Source organism: Myotis nattereri (genome assembly GCF_964212035.1).
Source record: "Myotis nattereri genome assembly, chromosome: 12".
Taxonomy (NCBI): Eukaryota; Metazoa; Chordata; class Mammalia; order Chiroptera; family Vespertilionidae; genus Myotis; species Myotis nattereri.
In genome coordinates this window covers 39,439,955-39,457,818 of record NC_138087.1, presented here as the reverse complement: position 1 = coordinate 39,457,818, position 17,864 = coordinate 39,439,955, and the positions used below count along the sequence as shown (strand labels likewise).

Here is a 17,864-nt window from a genome sequence, read left to right as displayed (position 1 = left end):
TAGAGCGTCGGCTTGCGGACTGAAAGTCCCAGGTTCGATTCCGGTCAAGGGCATGTACCTGGGTTGTGGGCACATGCCCAGTGGGAGATGTGCAGGAGGCAGCTGATCGATGTTTCTAACTCTCTATCTCTCTCCCTTCCTCTCTGTAAAAAATTAATAAAATATATTTTTTTAAAAAAATACTGTTTTAAAATTGTATGTTCTCCTAAAACTTCCTTTCCCTCCTTCCTATCTTTACTCCCTTCCCTCATTTTGGGGCTCGCCCGACAGGCCAAAAGGCAGGTTCTAACAGAGAAATAGTGAGTTAAAAACACAATGCAACACCATCTCATTGTGTGTGCTCTTCTCTGGCTACGCAGGGAGCTCCTCTTCCTTCCCATCCTGGGCTTCCCACACACATACCTTGGGCGGCTCTGGTTTGAATGCCGGGGGTGGACTATTGTCCCTAAGTTGATCTCTGCTAGCAGCCCTCCTCGTCTGAGCTCGTGGCTCTGGGCTGGGCTTCCTTACGCTCTACAAGACACAAAGGTTCATTCACAACAAGAACGTCGCAGCAGAGGGAAAAGAGCTCTCGTCTGCTCTGCTGGCGTTCCAAACACTTGTGTGAGTTCGGAATGTGAGGTTCACACCTTCCATGAAAATCCCTCGCTTGCAGACGTGGAGACACTGACTCAGTGCTTCTGCACCGACAAGGCAGAGACCAGGCATAGTCCCATGAGCAAATGGTTATGATACGTTTTTTTAACTAGAGGCGTCCACTGTAGGAGTCTCCCCTTTAAAGTACAAAAAGTCTAAGCTCTCTTTTGTCCCCTAAAGCTTTTAGCATTTTTAAGCATTAGCTATCTGTAGCTATAGAGGGAGTTCATTTATTCTTTACAGCTGGTCCAGCGTTATATACTACTGTTTTTGTCACGGTGGGTTTTATCCCCCCACCCTTCACCTTAATTTTTGGTACTCTGTTTCATAAAGAATAAAATCATTCCCTGAAATGACTGAAGTTGCTCATTGGAAGTCCATAGCCATCATTATCCAAAAGTATGGATAATCTCATCTCCAAAGTCATTATCCCAATGTTCTCTGAGGTGCAACTAATAACTGCTCTGGTCCTAATTCAGCGCCTGTCACTGTGAGTTCTAGGATCACTGAAGCTGTCTCTTCACTGGCTGGTGGATGCACAGTCCACGTGACCGTGTGTTTTGATCGTGAACTCAATTCAAAAATTGAAATACAGGAGAAGGAAACTGATGGGGAAACACTCAGGAGCTTTGGCAAGATCAGAAAGGTTAAAGGGAGGATGGAGAAGAAAGAGCAGGGATACATACCTAAGAGTACAGAGAGGCCTAATCAAAGGTTACAAGTAAATACAACAATATTGTCTTTTAAAAATCATGTTCCACCTGCAATTTGGACAGCCGGCCCATAAAGCTGTTCAGTTTGTCCATCACATCCAAGGTCCCTTAGTTCCTGTCCTGCTTCCCCAGGGACCACTATCACAACCACGCGGGCACTGCCTGGGAATGAGACTCCCTACGTCATCTGTTTCAACCCTCAGGAATACCTTCCACAGCACCCTGAACCAACAGTTGTCCGGAAGAATTCCAGTGAATACCAGAACCTCCATTTTCTGCCCGTGGCCTCGCAGCCCGGGGCCTGCCTCGCCTCACCTCCTCATGCTGCACCGGCTCTGAGGAGCGGGTGATGGAAGACACCAGCGGCTCCTCAGCTGGCTCATCCAGCTCATTGTCAGTGTAGGCGCCTCCTTCGCCGTCGGTGTCTTCAAAGTCACTGATGAGGCGGCTGTCGCAACTCAGATAGTCCGCGCCCATGGCGGTTAAGTAGGACATGCGGTCTTCAGCGTCATCATCCAGCCCTTCCATCTAGAGGAATTTGTTTTGGAGGGTCAGTGGGTGTGACATGGCCCCTGGGAGTGGGGACTCAAGACAATGCCCAAGGGCACAGCCAAGTGACTGAAACCTTGATGGGTTCTAGACAGGGAAGTCAACTTTATTTTCCTGAACGCGCTTGGCTGGAAATGACTGGGTTCTTGTTTTGTGCAGGGACTTGCGTTAGGAACCCTCCACCCTATCTATCTTTGCCACCATCCATCTTATACAGCGCTACTGAGTCACGCCTCCTCAGACTGCTGGCTGTGTCTTCCAGAACCGGGCTTCTCTTCAGCTTCTTCGGCTGGTACTTGTCTCCTAGCGAGAAATGCCTTGTGCTGCACACCTCTTCACGCAGCCACAAGATTATCAAATCCTTGAGGGCAGAACCTCAGTCCTGCTCAACTTGTTGTCACCACCACAGAGTCTTAGCGGGCTGTACGCGCTCAGGAGATGCTAGACACCCTGACTACACGTGCAGTTCCCGAAGAGCAAGACTAGGGCTCAACAATCTCATGGGTAATGGACTCATTTCCACAACGAAACTGTCCCTCTCGGCTACCTCACTTCAGCTGGACTACAGAAGACTATCCCCATAGGGAATTTCCTGGAACCACAGGAAATTCTATACGCTCTCTGCATCCTCCCTGCATAGAGCTGTGCATCAACATCGTTCACAGAGGAGAAGCTAGCCAATTTCAGAAGCCTGCACAAGTTTCCTAATGCTCTCTTCTCGCCTACTCAAGTGCCGAGGGCCCATTCTCTGCCAATCCTGAACCAAATGATTCCACCTCCATTTGCTTTTCCTCTTTCTATTAATTTTTAAGCACCCCTCAACTTCATCTCTCCCCTCCACTCTGAGCTTCCCCCATCCTTAGTAAGTTGCGGAGCTCAGCTCGAGATCTTGTAAGCTCTGATTAGTGTGCTTGGAATACAACACTAGTTACTACGTTAAAAGGAAAAGGGAAGTGAATGTAGGGTTGCATGTATCACGTTCTGCTTTGCTTCTAAAAGCCCCTTCATGTTATTACTTTTTAGGAGAATTTATAAAATTGCAAACCTGATTCGCACATACGTTGGCGTCCCTTCAAATGGGCATGGCTTTACTACATTCACTACCCTCTTGAGAAAAGATTCAAAACACGGACTCTCACCTCGCAGCAGAGTATCTATGCCACATACCTTTCCTTCAGAGACCCAAACTGCTTCTCCTTGCTGATGTTGAATTGTGTCCTTCAAGCTGCCAAACCAGCTATCGTTGGCTGCATTTAGGTCGATTGTTGCTATAGAGATGTACGCAAAAAGGTTTGCATCAATTTCCAAAGCAATGTTTACTTGAAAACTTATCCGACATCACTCATACTCATTTCTGTCATATCTGAACTGAAACGTTGGCAAACACAAGAGAAAGTTTGCACATATTTGAATGTTAAATCCCTTAGGTTGAGTTTACATTATAGATGGATGCTAAAAATGGATGAATTTCATTTCAGATTGTCTATCTTTCAGAAAAGCTACCTTTAAAAATGTTCTTAAAGAGTATATTTTCAGGAGCAAAGAAAACACACCTAAAATAGATATAAAAGTACCGTATTTTAAAGACCATTACATATAGACATGTATAATATAAAGAATAAAGCTGTACACTAGTGTGCCGTTGGATATCTCCAATAAAATACTGAAGGTAATATTTAAATCTGTATCATTTTGATAGGCCGAAACCTCTTAGAATAGGCATACAGATTCACCGAGATCTACAGGTATACATTCAAATAATATACGGTTTCTATTCAGAACAAAATGTATCTTACATAGTAGCACTTGCCATGATTGACCATGCATTTTACAAATACCTGACATGGATTAGCTCATTTCATGTGTACACAAATCTTGTGAGGTAGGTATGCTGTCACCCCCATGTTACAGGAGAGAAACTGAGGCACAATAGTGAAACTAGCCCAAGGCCTCACACCGAATACTAGTAAGTGAGTAAGTCTAGATACAAACTCAGAAGTTTGCTTTTAGAGCCTGTGGCCTTAGCCAGTGCAGGATACAGCCCACCTAAAAACATGAATTTAGAGCACCAAGAGAAAATACCAACCAAGTAAACACATGCAAATCATTCTTCAGCAATAGGTATTTATGGGCTTAATGGAGATAAACTAGAGAAGCACATTGGTCCCAAATAATAGACTAAATTAGACCTAAACTGATCATAATACAGGGAAATTAGGATTTTTTTTTCAAGCTACAATGTCATAGCCTTTTCTTAACACCCAAAAGAAAATTGGGGCTTGTTGGTAAAGTTGTTTGGCATCCTGCTCCCTCTGTCCTGAAGTCTGCATAATTCTCTACAGACAGCCAAAAAAGCAGCATTAAGCAAGTTCTGTAAGCAACTATGCTTCACAAGCCTTCTTCCGGGTAACATATACCATTCTCTCATTTAAGAAGTTCTCGCACTGACCTTGGAAATTCCTGAGCGAGCTGACAATTTCCCTGGTCATTAATTATTTATAGCATTAGAATAAACTGATACACTGGACAACTAAAAAAAAATTAACCTTGATTTCTTGGACTTCTGCATCCTTATCATGGTACTTTGCCAACATTACTGAGCTCTTGGGTAAGACATGATACCATCAGTACTAGTACTTGATAGAGAAGGATTGCACACCCCAGAGACAAAATGTGTGATCTGCACTAAATGTATGCATGCTTTCTGAGCTTTAAGTTGGAGTTGTATGAAATGATTTAAATCTGTATTGAAAACCTAGTTAAAAAGGACATTTATGCCTGGCCAGCGTGGCTCAGTGGTTGAGCATTGACCTATGAACCAGGAGGTCACATGCCTGGGCTGTGGGCTCCATCTCAATGGGGGGAGGGGGGAGGGGGCGTGCAGGAGACAGACGATCAGTGATTCTCTCTCATCATTGATGTTTCTATGTCTCTCTCCCTCCCTCTCCCTTCCTCTCTGAAATCAATAAAAATATATATTTTTTTAAAAGGCCTTTTATGAAACACAGAATATATGTTCGTGTCCCCCAATAAAATGAAAAGGTCACTACCTTTTACTCAATTTACATTGAATCAAGTGTGTGAAAAAGAAAAGAAAAAAAGACTTCACCGTAGCTGATTTCCTAAGCCCCAGATACGGGTAACATCCATCTCATGCGCGGGACCTCTTTTTAATGGGTGTGTGCACAGCTACGATGCTACCTTTCCTTTCTTTGGAATTAGAATTAATACCTTTGGTTTACTGTTGGCTTTTGCTCATTAGGTTTTTCAGATTCTTTGATTTCTAGCAGCATTCGTTAATTCTCGTTCCTCCCCACCTCTGTTCCAGACGTATGTTCCTTTGAACAGGCTTAGTACATTTCTCAAACTCAAGAAAGTGAAACAGTGAAAGGCTCATCACTCAGCCTCTGTCTTGGCTGGGAGTCCTGGGATTCTGAGAGCAACCACTGCCAGCCCTAGCACGAGTGTGTTCACGACTCCCACCCCAGCCAAGGAGGTTAGGAAGTGTCAAGAGCAACAGCAAAAAGTGACACGTAAGGCTGGGGGTGGGGGTTGGGGGAAGAAACAGGGAATGACTGCTAATGGGTAGGGGGTTTCCTTTGGGGATAATTAAAATGCCCTAAAATTGATTGTGGTGATGGCTGTATAACTCTGACCCACTGAATTTTTCATCCTAAATGAATGAATTGTAGGGTATGTGAATTAAATATCAATTAAGCTATTCATGTGGCAGAGACTCCCTCTAAATCAGGGGTGGGCAAACTTTTTGACTCGAGGGCCACAATGGGTTCTTAAGCTGGACCGGAGGGCCGGAACAAAAGCATGGATGGAGTGTTTGTGTGAACTAATATAAATTCAAAGTAAACACCATTACATAAAAGGGTAGGGTCTTTTTTTTTTTTTTTTTTTTTTTTAGTTTTATTCATTTCAAACGGGCCGTAGTTTGCCCACGGCTGCTCTAAATGGACAAGCACCAACTGAGGTGCCCAGCCAGACAGCACAGCCTCTTCCATCTGCGTCCTCTGCTCACCAGTCTCTACAATCCCCTGGGAAACCAAAAACTGCCTGCTGCGATCTGGGCTCTTTCAGCTGCTGCAGACCCACTTTTCCCCCCAAGCCTTTTCAATGACTACATGATGACTCAGAATTACCTTTTTATAATATGTAACATTGAAAAATAATAAAGCAAGAAAAAAGTAATATTACTAACAATGATCAGTAGCATTTATTTAGTACTTCCAAAGTCCTGGGGCTGAACTATACAAATGTGACATTAATGAGACCTGGGAAAGCTTATAAAAGCACCTAAATATCCTGTGGTACGTTAAAAATCCCGCAATTTCACATGAAGGGTGGCCCTGCTAGGGTCTCCAAGTCCACAATTCCGTTTTAGTGGTCCACAAACCATGAACTGGGTGCTTTAGAAAGCCCAAGAAAACATAATATTCAAACTTTTTTTAAAAAAATAACCTTGTTGACATATACATGCAAATGCATCCTACAATAATTTTTTTTAAAATATATTTTATTGATTTTTTACAGAGAGGAAAGGAGAGGGATAGAGAGTTAGAAACATCAATGAGAGAGAAACATCGATCAGCTGCCTCCTGCACACCTCCTACTGGGGATGTGCCCGCCACCAAGGTACATGCCCTTGACCGGAATCGAACCCGGGACCTCTCGGTCCGCAGGCTGAGCCAAACTGGTTAGGGCCAATAATTTTTTTAATGGGGAGGCAGGAGGTACAGCCTAACATTTTAACTCATGTTCACATATGAGTTAACTTGCTTTTGGGCAAATCTCAGAATGAAGCTTCCCTTGTCATCTCTGCTTAACTGAGGAGTGCCTTGAATTTGCAGGGGCAGCCACTTTAACACTGTCACAGTACTACTCATCTGTGGGACGGGATTTTCTTGTTACTTTCAACGAGGAAAAAGAAGGATATTGAGCCTAGGACACTACAGGCAACATAACCCTTGATTTTGAAGGATATGTTCATCAAAGCAGCTCTACTATCCCTATGTATTAATTCATAAAAATGCCATAAATTTAAAATCATAAAAAGCCTCTGATTCTGGCCACACCACACACAATCTAGTCACAACCTGGTCAGGCTGAGTGAGACGGGGAATAGGACGCGCTTAGTGGGACCATCCACGCAGCTCTGAAGAGTCAAATGGGAAGTTGGAACAACACTGCACAAGGCCCTGTGGTAGATACTGGGGCTGGCTGGTAACAGTCATCCGGCACTCCGCTCCATCTACCCTTAAAGAGGCTGGAAACATCTGGTGAGGACGGATCACTTCCAAGTTTTAGGTGAAACTAGATGTCCACAGTGTCTACGTTTCCATTCCAGCCTCTGACTTTAGTTACCCTAAGACCTTCAAATTCTTGATCAGCTTTTGCGAGAAATGGTTTGGTGTGCCAGAGGCAGTTCTAATTAGGTCACAGTTATGCCTTGCCCACTGGCTAAGCCCAGTGCTGGCCTTCAGCACACAGAGCTTCAAGGATGTGACAATCTATCAGTGGGGCCGAATCAGGAGTTGCTAAACCCTCCACATGTGGTCTCCTCCAGATCCTCGATCAGACCCATCCCGCTGTCGTGGCCTATGCTCCAAAGAGCAAATGATGCCGACTCCAAGGAAGAGAAAGGGAGTGCCCCAGAGCCACTGGCTCCTTCTTCTGCCCTGTCCTCCCCTTCATCCAGCCTCCCTCAACCTGGTTCTTCCTCTACAACCCATTACGTCCCTTCCTGGTATCTCGTATCCTCACGTGAAGCCCAAATTCAACTCTCTGAGGGCCCAAGCCATTCAATGGACTTGAGTTTGAGTGACGAGGGGGAGTGGAGGGCGGGATGAAGTAGACAGAGGCTGAGCATGTCACAGTCACATGGGCCTGTTAAATGGATGAATGACCTGTTCGATGGAGGAACTGCACTAGGTGACCCCTTTCAACATTAGAAAAATAAGCCTGTGTTGTAACATGTATAGAATATTGGACACATACTCAGAGATGCTATAATTTCAGTGTGGGCTCAACCATATACTAAATATGTGACCTTGCAGTCGCCTGGCCTTTTTTACGGCCCAAAAGGCAGGGCACAGGAAAGACTGAACCACTGTGAGCTGTCACTATAATAAAAATAGTAGTAACAATTATTATTGTTATATTATTACTAGTAGTAGTAGCAGTAGTAAAAACAACAGAGGAAAGATTATGTATGAACTAGAGGCCCAGTGCATGGAATTCATGCACTCGGGGGAAGGGGAGGTCCCTCAACCCAGCCTGCACCCTCACACAGTCCAGGAACCCTTGGGGGATGTCCGACTGACGGCTTAGGCCTGCTCCAGCGGGCCTAAGCTGTCAGTCCGACATCCTTAGTGCTGCTGCGGAGGCGGGAGAGGCTCCTGCCACTGCCACTGCACTCTCCAGCCGTGAGCCCAGCTTCTGGCTGAGCGACACTCCCCCTGTGGGAGCACACTGACCACCAGGGGGCAGCTCCCTGGTGGTCAGTGCACATCATAGCGACCGGTCATTCTATTCGTTCGATTTGCATATTAGCCTTTTATTATATAGGATATATCAAAAGCACAAGCTCTTATGACTCTACACTCTGGTTTATGATGGACCACTCCATCCTTTGCATTTGGCTAAATTACCTCTCAGGTACAGCATTTTGCCACAGTGGTAAGTAGTGCAGCTCCCTCTTTAACAAGAAAAGCCAGTGACAGTAAAACAAGAGTCTAATGTGGGCACAGATTCAACCCCCCTCCCCTCACCCAGTGTCAGATATGCTGAATATGGCATAGGTTGAAAATGATTGGTACTGAACTCAAAAGAACTATCATTATCCTAAGGATATTACATCCAGACAGTCTCCTCATGCAGCTCCAAAACTTTATGTAACCCTTTTAAACCCTTAATTATACCATATTCACAGAACTAGTCATTTATAAAGGTAGTGCATATAATCATTACTAAAACATGTCACAGTCTTACATCATTTACTTTCATGAGTAACAGAAGCAGTGGCCTTCATATCAAGAACTTTAAAAAAATATTCTATTATGGAAAATGTAAACATATACAAAAGTAGAAAGTTTAATGAACTCTCCTGTTTATGACCATTTTTCAAAATTACATATACAAATGCCATGAGTCTAATACACCCATTTTATAGGATTAGCTACTTTTCAAGGAGTCATGAGTAATATATTTCAGATTACTATTCTCTATTACTATTCAGATTATTTTCTTATTGCTTTCATCCTTCAATGCTCTAATTCTCACTTTGGAGCAAAGGGACTACATTTTAAATTTCACTTACCTGTAAAAAGATGTGCACACGTTTTCTTAAGCTTGTTGGCTTGATCATATAGCTTTCGAGAACTTTTGTTGGATGTTGGATCCAACCTCTGTCTCATGGTTTTGACACCTTGTCTAGAGTCTGGGTTGAAAAAAATCACAATCGGGAACCATTGAGTGTAATTCAACAGGTCCACGGCCTTAGGAGTCACATCCAATAGAGCATGCTTATCCTGTTAGAAATGGGGAAACGTGTGTAAATGGCATGTAAAGTCATACAGCATCAAAGAGTTGGCCTTAATCAGTAAAGGTGGCATCCATCAGGAAAACTTGCCAATTTAAATAATAAAGCAGATGACGGTTCTCTTCACATATGTCCACTTAATATTACCAATCTATCAGAATTTCTGAGGAAATGAGTTAACAGGTTATTTGGTACAATGCTGAGAACCCTGGAAAAAAACACATCACCACCACAGAATATCATGTTTCCATACAAAGAAACATCTTGCATTTATACTCATTTTTTATCGTTAACATTTAATGATTATTAAAATACAGACTCCATTCTCAGAAAGACTGCAGCAAACTACTCGCTCTTTCTGACAACATGGCCTTCGGATTCATTCTCTCACCTGCTCGATGATTTGCCTCACGGTGTTTAACCGCACCACCCCGCTGGATTTCTCAGATCCTGCATCTTTCGGTTCTGATTCTGCAAAAGCAAAAACAAGGAGCTAAGTAATTTTTTAGAAACCACTGGCGATCAAATACTCCAACCCAGCCTTGGCAATGACGGGACATTGGACATAAGGTGCCACTTAATGAGAGGCCATGGGAGGGACCCACACAGGCTGTTAAGCCGAAATCTAATCACAAGAAACAGGCCACCAGTGAGACAAGTGGCTTGGACTCTTCACGATATCAATGTCACCAAATAATTTAGAAAAAAAGGAGCTAGAGAGACATAAAAACCAAATGTGCTTCAGGGTAATGGGTGGCATTCTGAATTTTAAAAAATAAGCCATAAAATACAAAATTCGGAAATTGAGAAAACCTGAAAAACCACATACTAAATAATATCATTGAATGCGTGTTAAATTTCTGGCTGTGATTATGGAGATAATGTCTTTATTCTTAAGAGATTCACGGAGATAAAGAGTGTTATAATGTCTACAACTTCAACTTTCAAATTGTTCAGCAGAAACTTTAACAAGTGTGTAAGTGGTGTCAATGGTGAGTGGGGGGAGTGTATAGGGCAAAATGTTACCTTGTGCCGGAGACTCCAGGTGATGTGTATGTGTTTATTACTTTTTCATTTATTCTGTACATTAGATATTTTCAAATTAAAATTTGGTGAGAAAAAATATCACTGACAGACTTACTAGCAATTTGGAACAGGTCAGGTAACACATGTGCCAACTTTTCCATGGCTATATCTGCGATGGGGCCAAATAAGACCACAGGCCTCTTGAAACCAGCTGAAATGAGACAAGAAAGGCAATGAAAACACATATACTTCCTTTGCCGTTAAAATAAGAAGCAAAAGTACTTTATAGGCTACTCAAAACGTCTCAGTGAAAGAAACTGTATGTCCTCCCACCCCAATCCAGCCGAGCTCTCTTCTAAAGAATATGCCTTTATTCCCCTACTATTAAAGAGAAACTTCTCTATAGGTAATATGTAAACACTGTTGAATGGCAGTATTAAAAACTAACTGAGGCACTGGCTGGTCTGGCTCAGTGAATGGAGCATCAGACTGCAGACTGGGGGGTCCCGGGTTTGACTCCGGTCAAGGGCACATGCCCCAGTTGTGGGCTTGATCCCCGGTTGGAGGCATGCAGGAGGCAGCCAATCGATGGTTCTCTCTCATCATTGATGTTACTATCCCTCTCTCCCTCTCCTTTCCTCTCTGAGGACAATGAAAATATATTTTTTAAAAAAACAAAAACAAATAACAGAGGTTGTGGATACGCTGCCATTTATGAGTTTGTGCAGCTCGCCATGTTGTCTTTTTTAGTGTTTGGATACAAGTCCAACTCTATAGCCTGGCTTTGGTCTCAGTGATATAGATACGTCTGACCTTGACAGGTACAATCTGACAATGAAAAAGGACGGTCTCCGAGCCCGGTCGGATCCCTTCCTCGCCCCGCTCGGCTCCCTCACCTTCTCGCAGCAAAACCCTCTCGTAGGCCGGGAACTTGGTGCTAACCGACACAGCAGCCGTGAGGTCTTCCCGGCTCTTCCGCAAGTTCTTCTTCACGCCCGACCTCTGGCCACGCATCCTCCAGAAGTCTGCCCTGTCCCCAGCGTTGTCTCTCTGGGCATTCTGGACGCTGGCCATCTGTTCAGCTCTGAGGGAAGAAACCGCAGGAAGTAAACCTCTAGGGCCAGAAATGTGCGAATGTGCATGTCATTCACCAAGTCTGCTCAGCACTTCTGATGGGCCCGGGAAGATGCAGCTTGACAATGAAGAGGTCTCACAGGTGGGAAATGTGGGACTCTCCCTTTCCGATGGAGGTGGATAAAGGCTTGGTCCCCATAAAATCCACCAGAAGTAGCCGAGTAATGAGCACACTAAGCGTGGCTCATTCTGACAGGCTGCTATACAGGCAACAGACCTGAAACCCTGGCCAAAATACAGGTGTCCTGGCTATTCTCCCCGGCGTCAGCAAACCAGTAAGAGTCCCCTGGGGCTGAGGATGAGGATGAGCGACATGCACTGAACAGGGGCAACACATCCCTAGGGGTGTGCTGGTTCCCTACAGCCACTCGGCATCTGCTCGCATCCCACGCGAGGCAGCAGACATGCCTTAGGACATCGTTCAAAGCCACAAACCAGCTGGCGGCTATTTCACAGTTCTAGGCCACTCATAAACAGGAAGTAGAGGATGGGAGAGGCGATGAGGACAAATCGTGAAGCCAAGTGCAGCTTCTTTTTGAGGAGGACAGGGGGACTGTGGTTTATTTGTGGGGGGACTGTGAAAGAAGGGTGTGCGGGAGCGTGTGATCTCAGATACCTGCTTTTGTTGGGGATTAAGCCTTTCTCCAACTCGTTTCCGATCCTCACGGCCAGCCAGTGGCCCAGCTTGCCATCATACAGGGTGTCCACCACGCGAAAGATCTCCCCCCTGGTGAAGGCCAGGCTCTGTGGAGTTTCCTTCTCACATTCGAAGTGGCTCCTTATAAAAAACGAATCCCCTCTGCCACAAGCCAGAATCTCTCTGTACACTGAAAGGCAAAAGCATTGCTGTACGCTGCGCTCTGCTTAGCGAGAGGTCTCTTCTTGAAGAGTTATCAGCTTCTCCTACTTCTGATCACCCCTTTTACCTTCTGTCCACTTAGCAAACTCAGTATACAGGCCCTACAGGAACCAGGGCTCAAATAGGAAGAAGAACAAAAAGCTAACTTTATGTGCTACTGTGATGATTAATTTTATGTCAACTTGACTGGTCCACAGGATGCCCAGATATTTGGTCAAATATTATTTTGGGTGTTTTGGGAAGAGATTCATGTTTAAACTGATAGACTAAGTAAAGCAGACTGCACTCCCTGATGTGGGTGGGCCTCAGCCACTCAGTTGAAGGCTTGCATAGAACCAAAAGATGAACCCCAACTTAGAGAAAACTAACTCTTTCCGCCTTCGAGTGGGACACCAGCTTTATCCTGCCTTCACCCTCAGATAGAAACATCAGTTCCTTCTAGGCCTCAAACCTGCCAGCCTTTGGACTTGTACTAAAACTAAATTACCAGTTCTCTTGAGTCTCCAGCTTGCCATTCGCTCTATAGATTTGGGGATCTGCCAGCCTATGTAGGCCAATTCCTTATAATCAATCAACCAATCTCAATCTCAATCTCTCTCTCTCTCTCTCTCTCTCTCTCTCTCTCTCTCTCTCTCTCACACACACACACACACACACACACACACACGCACACCCTATTGGTTCTGTTTCTCTGGAGAGCCCTGGCCCCGCTGTCAATCAGCCCTCTGAAGCAGACAGGAAGGACACTATCAACTCCCATTCTATAGGTGAAAACAATGAGACCTGGTAAGGTGAAGCAACCTGTCGGACTGGTAAGAGTTAATGTGGGAGCTGACCAGTAGGTAGGGCTCTTTGCATCCATCATATGAAAAACTCAACAATAAGTCCAGGCAGTACTTAAGGATGGATCACTGTTCAGAAAGGCAGTTATACATTCCAAACGGACACAACCAGTGAAATTACTATTTCAGTGGGTGCATAGGAAACATTCCTACAGAAAGTTAAATGGTACCCAAATGGTCTCCAAAGGTTAGGTGTTAGAATCCACTTCTATTTTTTAATACCCAAGTTTCCCTCTTCTGGTCCCAAGACACTTCTCTCATCCTCCCCACAATCTCCCCCACCATTAAACACACGAACAGACTTGCTCACCATCTGCTCGGCTCTGAGCTAAAATGGTCACCATTTCACCTTTGGGGATTTCTAACAGGTAGAGAACAGCATCTTCCCGAACCATCCCTCTGAAATCCTGTGTGTTCACCTGATGGGAAGGGCAAACAGGAAAAACAAAAACAAAAAAACAAGAAGTTGTTTATAAAAAGGTGCCGCCTTAGCTTTTTATCTGGGCCTTTTCATCAGGGTCTTCCCAGAGCAAAACTCAGATGTAAAGAAGTCCTTCGTGCCCCTACTCAAGCCCTCCCAGCACCCTGCTATTGGCCTGGCCTGTGGGGGCATCACCACACCTTCCTGCCTCCCACCCTGCCAACCGCCCCTTAGGAAGATGCATCCTGTCCAAGACCTGCCAGTAGATCAGATTGGAACTTTTTGTGGTTGTGTTTGGTCTTCTTTGAGTCTCCCATTGAGGTAGCCAGGGAGGTAACGAACAATCATGAAAGAGGTAACTATAATGCAACAGGGAGTGGTGGGGTCTCTGGCAAACAAGCATGCTGGCCTAGCTGAAGGCATTAACTCTATTTTTAAATTAGTTCAAATAAAAGCCTGAAAATAAAGTTCTGATCCATTCCGCCTTCCTCCTATAGCTTCTACCACCTAAAAGTCGTTTAATAGGAGTTTAGGAAATTGAAGAGCATTAGCCTTATATGGGAGGCAAATAGCCTAATATACAGGCTTATATATTTAAGCTTCTGACACACACTTATTTCTAGCAAGGAGACCACAACATTTATTCCCCTCGGATTCAAGAGGGGACACTGTAAGTAGCATCTGGAAGTTATAAAGCAAGTAAAACTGAAGTGTGGGAGGGAAAAGACATTTTGACATCTTTGTTTTGTGCCTTTCAAACCATGTGACGAGAGAAAAATTACAAATAAGTAAAATACAAAAATTATTTTAAAGTCCCTAGTATTTTAATAATGTATGACAGAAGTAAAAAGTACAGAATTCCTATGAAATATGCTCTTCAGTCATTGAGGACTGTAGAATCCTTTAAACAAAGAGCACTACTTTATTACAAAAAGTAGTTCATTCATTAATGTTAGAATGTATGATTTAACGAGTCTTAGAATTTATAATTCAATGAAAACAGGCAGTAGACTAAAACTTACTTGGTACTTTTAAAATAAAATGATCTGCTATCATTAAAGCAATCACATTAACTTTTCCTTTGAAACAACATTTAGCACTTAAGGCAACTGTCATTCTCATCTCTCCATCCCCCAATTAGGGATCATTGATTGCACTTCGTCACTGATCCTTTCTTATGCCATTTGTAGATCTACATCTGTGTCTATAAACAGCCACATGTATGTTTTTATATGAATGTATATGCTTCTATTTGTTTACTTAAATAAGAGGGACATAGGCCTGGAGAAAACCCTAAAGGTTCTCTGTCCATCTCTATGGCCACGTGAAACTGATCTTTGATTAAGCCAAAACACTTTTAATAGTCAAAATTTAAGCACACACGGTAGCTACATTGTCAAATCCACATGGTTAATGCGCAAACTTAGAGGCTTTTTTTTCTCTTTTCCATCCCCTAAAAGTTTCTGAAAGGGAAATGACAACCCTACCAGACCAATAATAAGCAGAGAGACAGCTGGGCCTCGCCCCAGGGCATGTCTGTTTCTGTTATTTACAAGCCACACACTCCGTGGGCCGCAGCACAGCCCACTCCTGTTCCTTTCCACAGGTCAGGCTGTCACCTGACAAAAGGAAGAGCCGCACTTAAAACCCCTGTGATACGAAAAAGTGGCTGGCGTATGTACACAGTTCACCACGTAGATTCGATGTCACCATGTAAAGGAGCTCTGAAACAAATTAAAGTGAAAAAACAACAGGGCAGCGCGCTGACTCTTTGAAAGTTAGACTGTACGTACAGTCCTCACCAAGAAATATCCTCTTATTATCTATTTAGTAGCTTACAGGGTCTCCCGTGTCTGCTGGGAGCCCAAAGAGGAGTGTGTATTGTATCAGCCTCAGCTCATGCAGGTGGAGCGGCCTCCCTGCCCAGTAGGCGAGGTCCATCTTTTTCTCCCCTTTTGTGGTCCCCAGAAAATTTATTCACAATCAGGAGCCAGGAAGCCAGTTCCCACGGTTTCTTCCTTGTCGCCAAGTGAAAACAGGAAACAGACACTTTCTTAAGTATAAACGCTGCATACCATAGCTTTTACCCATGGAAGTGACTCTTCCATCTTTAGCCACTTACATTGAGGTCAACCTGCCAAGCCCCCTCCCTCTGTGAATTCCTTTTTTTTTCCCCCATGGAAATTCAGAAAATCTTCCCCCCCTGCCCCCCCCCCCGCCCCCGAATAAAAATTTTTTTAATCCTTGATCCTTCCTGAGCAAAAGCTTCCAAACTCCTACCTGGCTTCCGATGGCCCCCATACTAGGTAGGAAACACATTTTCTCTTCTTTGGCATCGGCCCAGGGGTAAATTGGTATGAGCTGGCACTAGCTGGGATGCTTATCAGTGGCACTTGGTAAGTGATGTTTCCTAGGATCATGTGGCACCACCAGGGTCACGCAGGCACACTTAGTTTCTAGGATCCCGACCAAAGCCAAAGCGGGTCTAGAATGTCACTGGAAAGCGTCAGCCAGGCTCACCATCAAGGTTTGCCCTTCGTGTGCTCCAGAAACGAAAGCTGAACTACGGCAACGGGGCCAAGAGCCAAGAAGCAAGAGGGCTGCCCGCTTGGTGCGCTGCATCCTGCTTCCTCAGGAATTCCGCGTTCACACCCCTCTCCTCTGAGCCCAGATGCTCTTACCAGACCCCCGAGTACCTCCCACAGAAGAGATGCAAGTTTACAGAAGCAGGAATTCCAGGGAAGCCAGTTCCCTAGCATTCTGTGTTTGTAATAGTCAAGAGGTACTTGGCACTCTTGAAGTTTATTCTGAAGTCCCTGGGAAATACATTACACCTATCTCATAAAATGTCAAAGCTGAGTTGGTTATCATTTCTTAAAACCAAGAGCTTATTACAAACTCCTATATAGTAACTTTAAAAGTACTAATATTATATTAACCAAGAAACCCCCCTCCTGGGCAGCTTCAGATGTCAATAACATGTTCAGTGGCAGTGCCTTATCCTTGTCCAGTGGGTGTAGAAGGGACACGGACCTTCGTGCTCTGTGCCAGGAACTCCGCTAGGTGCCTGTGTTATCTACGCTCATCTTCCAGGGTCCCTGCACGGCAGGTGTTCTTATCCCCACTGAACAGAGACAGAAACCCGAGCCTCAGAGGTTGAGCCGGGGTCACAGAACTAATGAGAGCCTGGGACGGGATTCAAATCAGACAACCTGGTGCCAACACCCACCTCTGTTCAATTACAGCGCACTGCCTTGAGAGTGACAACCAGACAGGGGAATCGATGAAAGACAAAATTACAGCATGACTAGCCATGGTTCTGTGGTTGACTGTCGACCTATGAACCATGTGGTCATGGTTCGAATCCCAGTCAGGTGAGGGCATATGTCTGGGTTGTGAGCTTGGTCCCCAGTAGGGGGCGTGCAGGAGGCAGCTGGTCAATGATTCTCTTTCATTGTTGATATTTCTCTCTCTCTCTCTCTCTCTCCCTGTCCCTTCCTCTCGGAAATCAATAAATATATACTTTTAAAAATAAACCCAAATTAGCAAGATTTTCTTGTTGTTATTAATCCTCACCCGAGGATATTTTTCCATTGACTTTTTTAAAAAATATATTTTATTGATTTTTGATAGAGAGGAAGAGAGAAGAATAGAGAGTTAGAAACATTGATGAGAGAGAAACATCGATCAGCTGCCTCTTGCACACCTCCTACTCGGGATGTGCCCGCAACCAAGGTACATGCCCTTGGCTGGAATCGAACCTGGGACCTTTCAGTCCGCAGGCTGATGCTCTATCCACTGAGCCAAACTGGTTAGGGCTCCATTGACTTTTTAGAGAGTGGAAGGGAAGGTAGAGACAAAGAGAAGGAAACATCAATATGATAGATATACATCGATTAGCTGCCTGCCACACTTGCCCCAACCAGGGCAGGAGGTATGTGCCCCTGACCAGAATTGAACCCGGGACCCTTCAGTCCACAGGCCAATGCTCTATCCACTGAGCCAAACCAGCTAGGGCAGCAAGATATTTTGAAAGATCTTCTTTCTAGTTACAGTCTTGATTTTTTTTGTTAATTAAGCTAATACAAATCTTTGCAAGGGTCTTGAACATTATAAATTCCCACACAGGAGTGAC

At 44.4% G+C, this 17,864-nt stretch overlaps 1 protein-coding gene across 5 annotated transcripts in view; it reads right to left on the bottom strand.

Moving 5' to 3' along the window:
* Positions 1 to 17,864, bottom strand: part of TJP2 (tight junction protein 2) — a 107,294-nt gene that overhangs the window by 5,611 nt on the left and 83,819 nt on the right. For 3 of the 5 annotated variants that reach the window (XM_081103873.1, XM_081103874.1, XM_081103872.1), the window contains 8 exons: positions 13,619 to 13,727; positions 12,224 to 12,434; positions 11,370 to 11,557; positions 10,589 to 10,684; positions 9,839 to 9,918; positions 9,226 to 9,436; positions 3,066 to 3,166; positions 1,665 to 1,877 (listed from right to left, as the gene is read on the bottom strand). In XM_081103873.1, coding sequence (XP_080959999.1) covers positions 1,665 to 1,877; positions 3,066 to 3,166; positions 9,226 to 9,436; positions 9,839 to 9,918; positions 10,589 to 10,684; positions 11,370 to 11,557; positions 12,224 to 12,434; positions 13,619 to 13,727 — 1,209 coding nt within the window. Of the gene's footprint in view, positions 1 to 402; positions 514 to 1,664; positions 1,878 to 3,065; positions 3,167 to 9,225; positions 9,437 to 9,838; positions 9,919 to 10,588; positions 10,685 to 11,369; positions 11,558 to 12,223; positions 12,435 to 13,618; positions 13,728 to 17,864 lie in introns of all 5 variants that reach the window. The other 2 variants (XM_081103871.1, XM_081103870.1) reach the window with 1 other exon arrangement.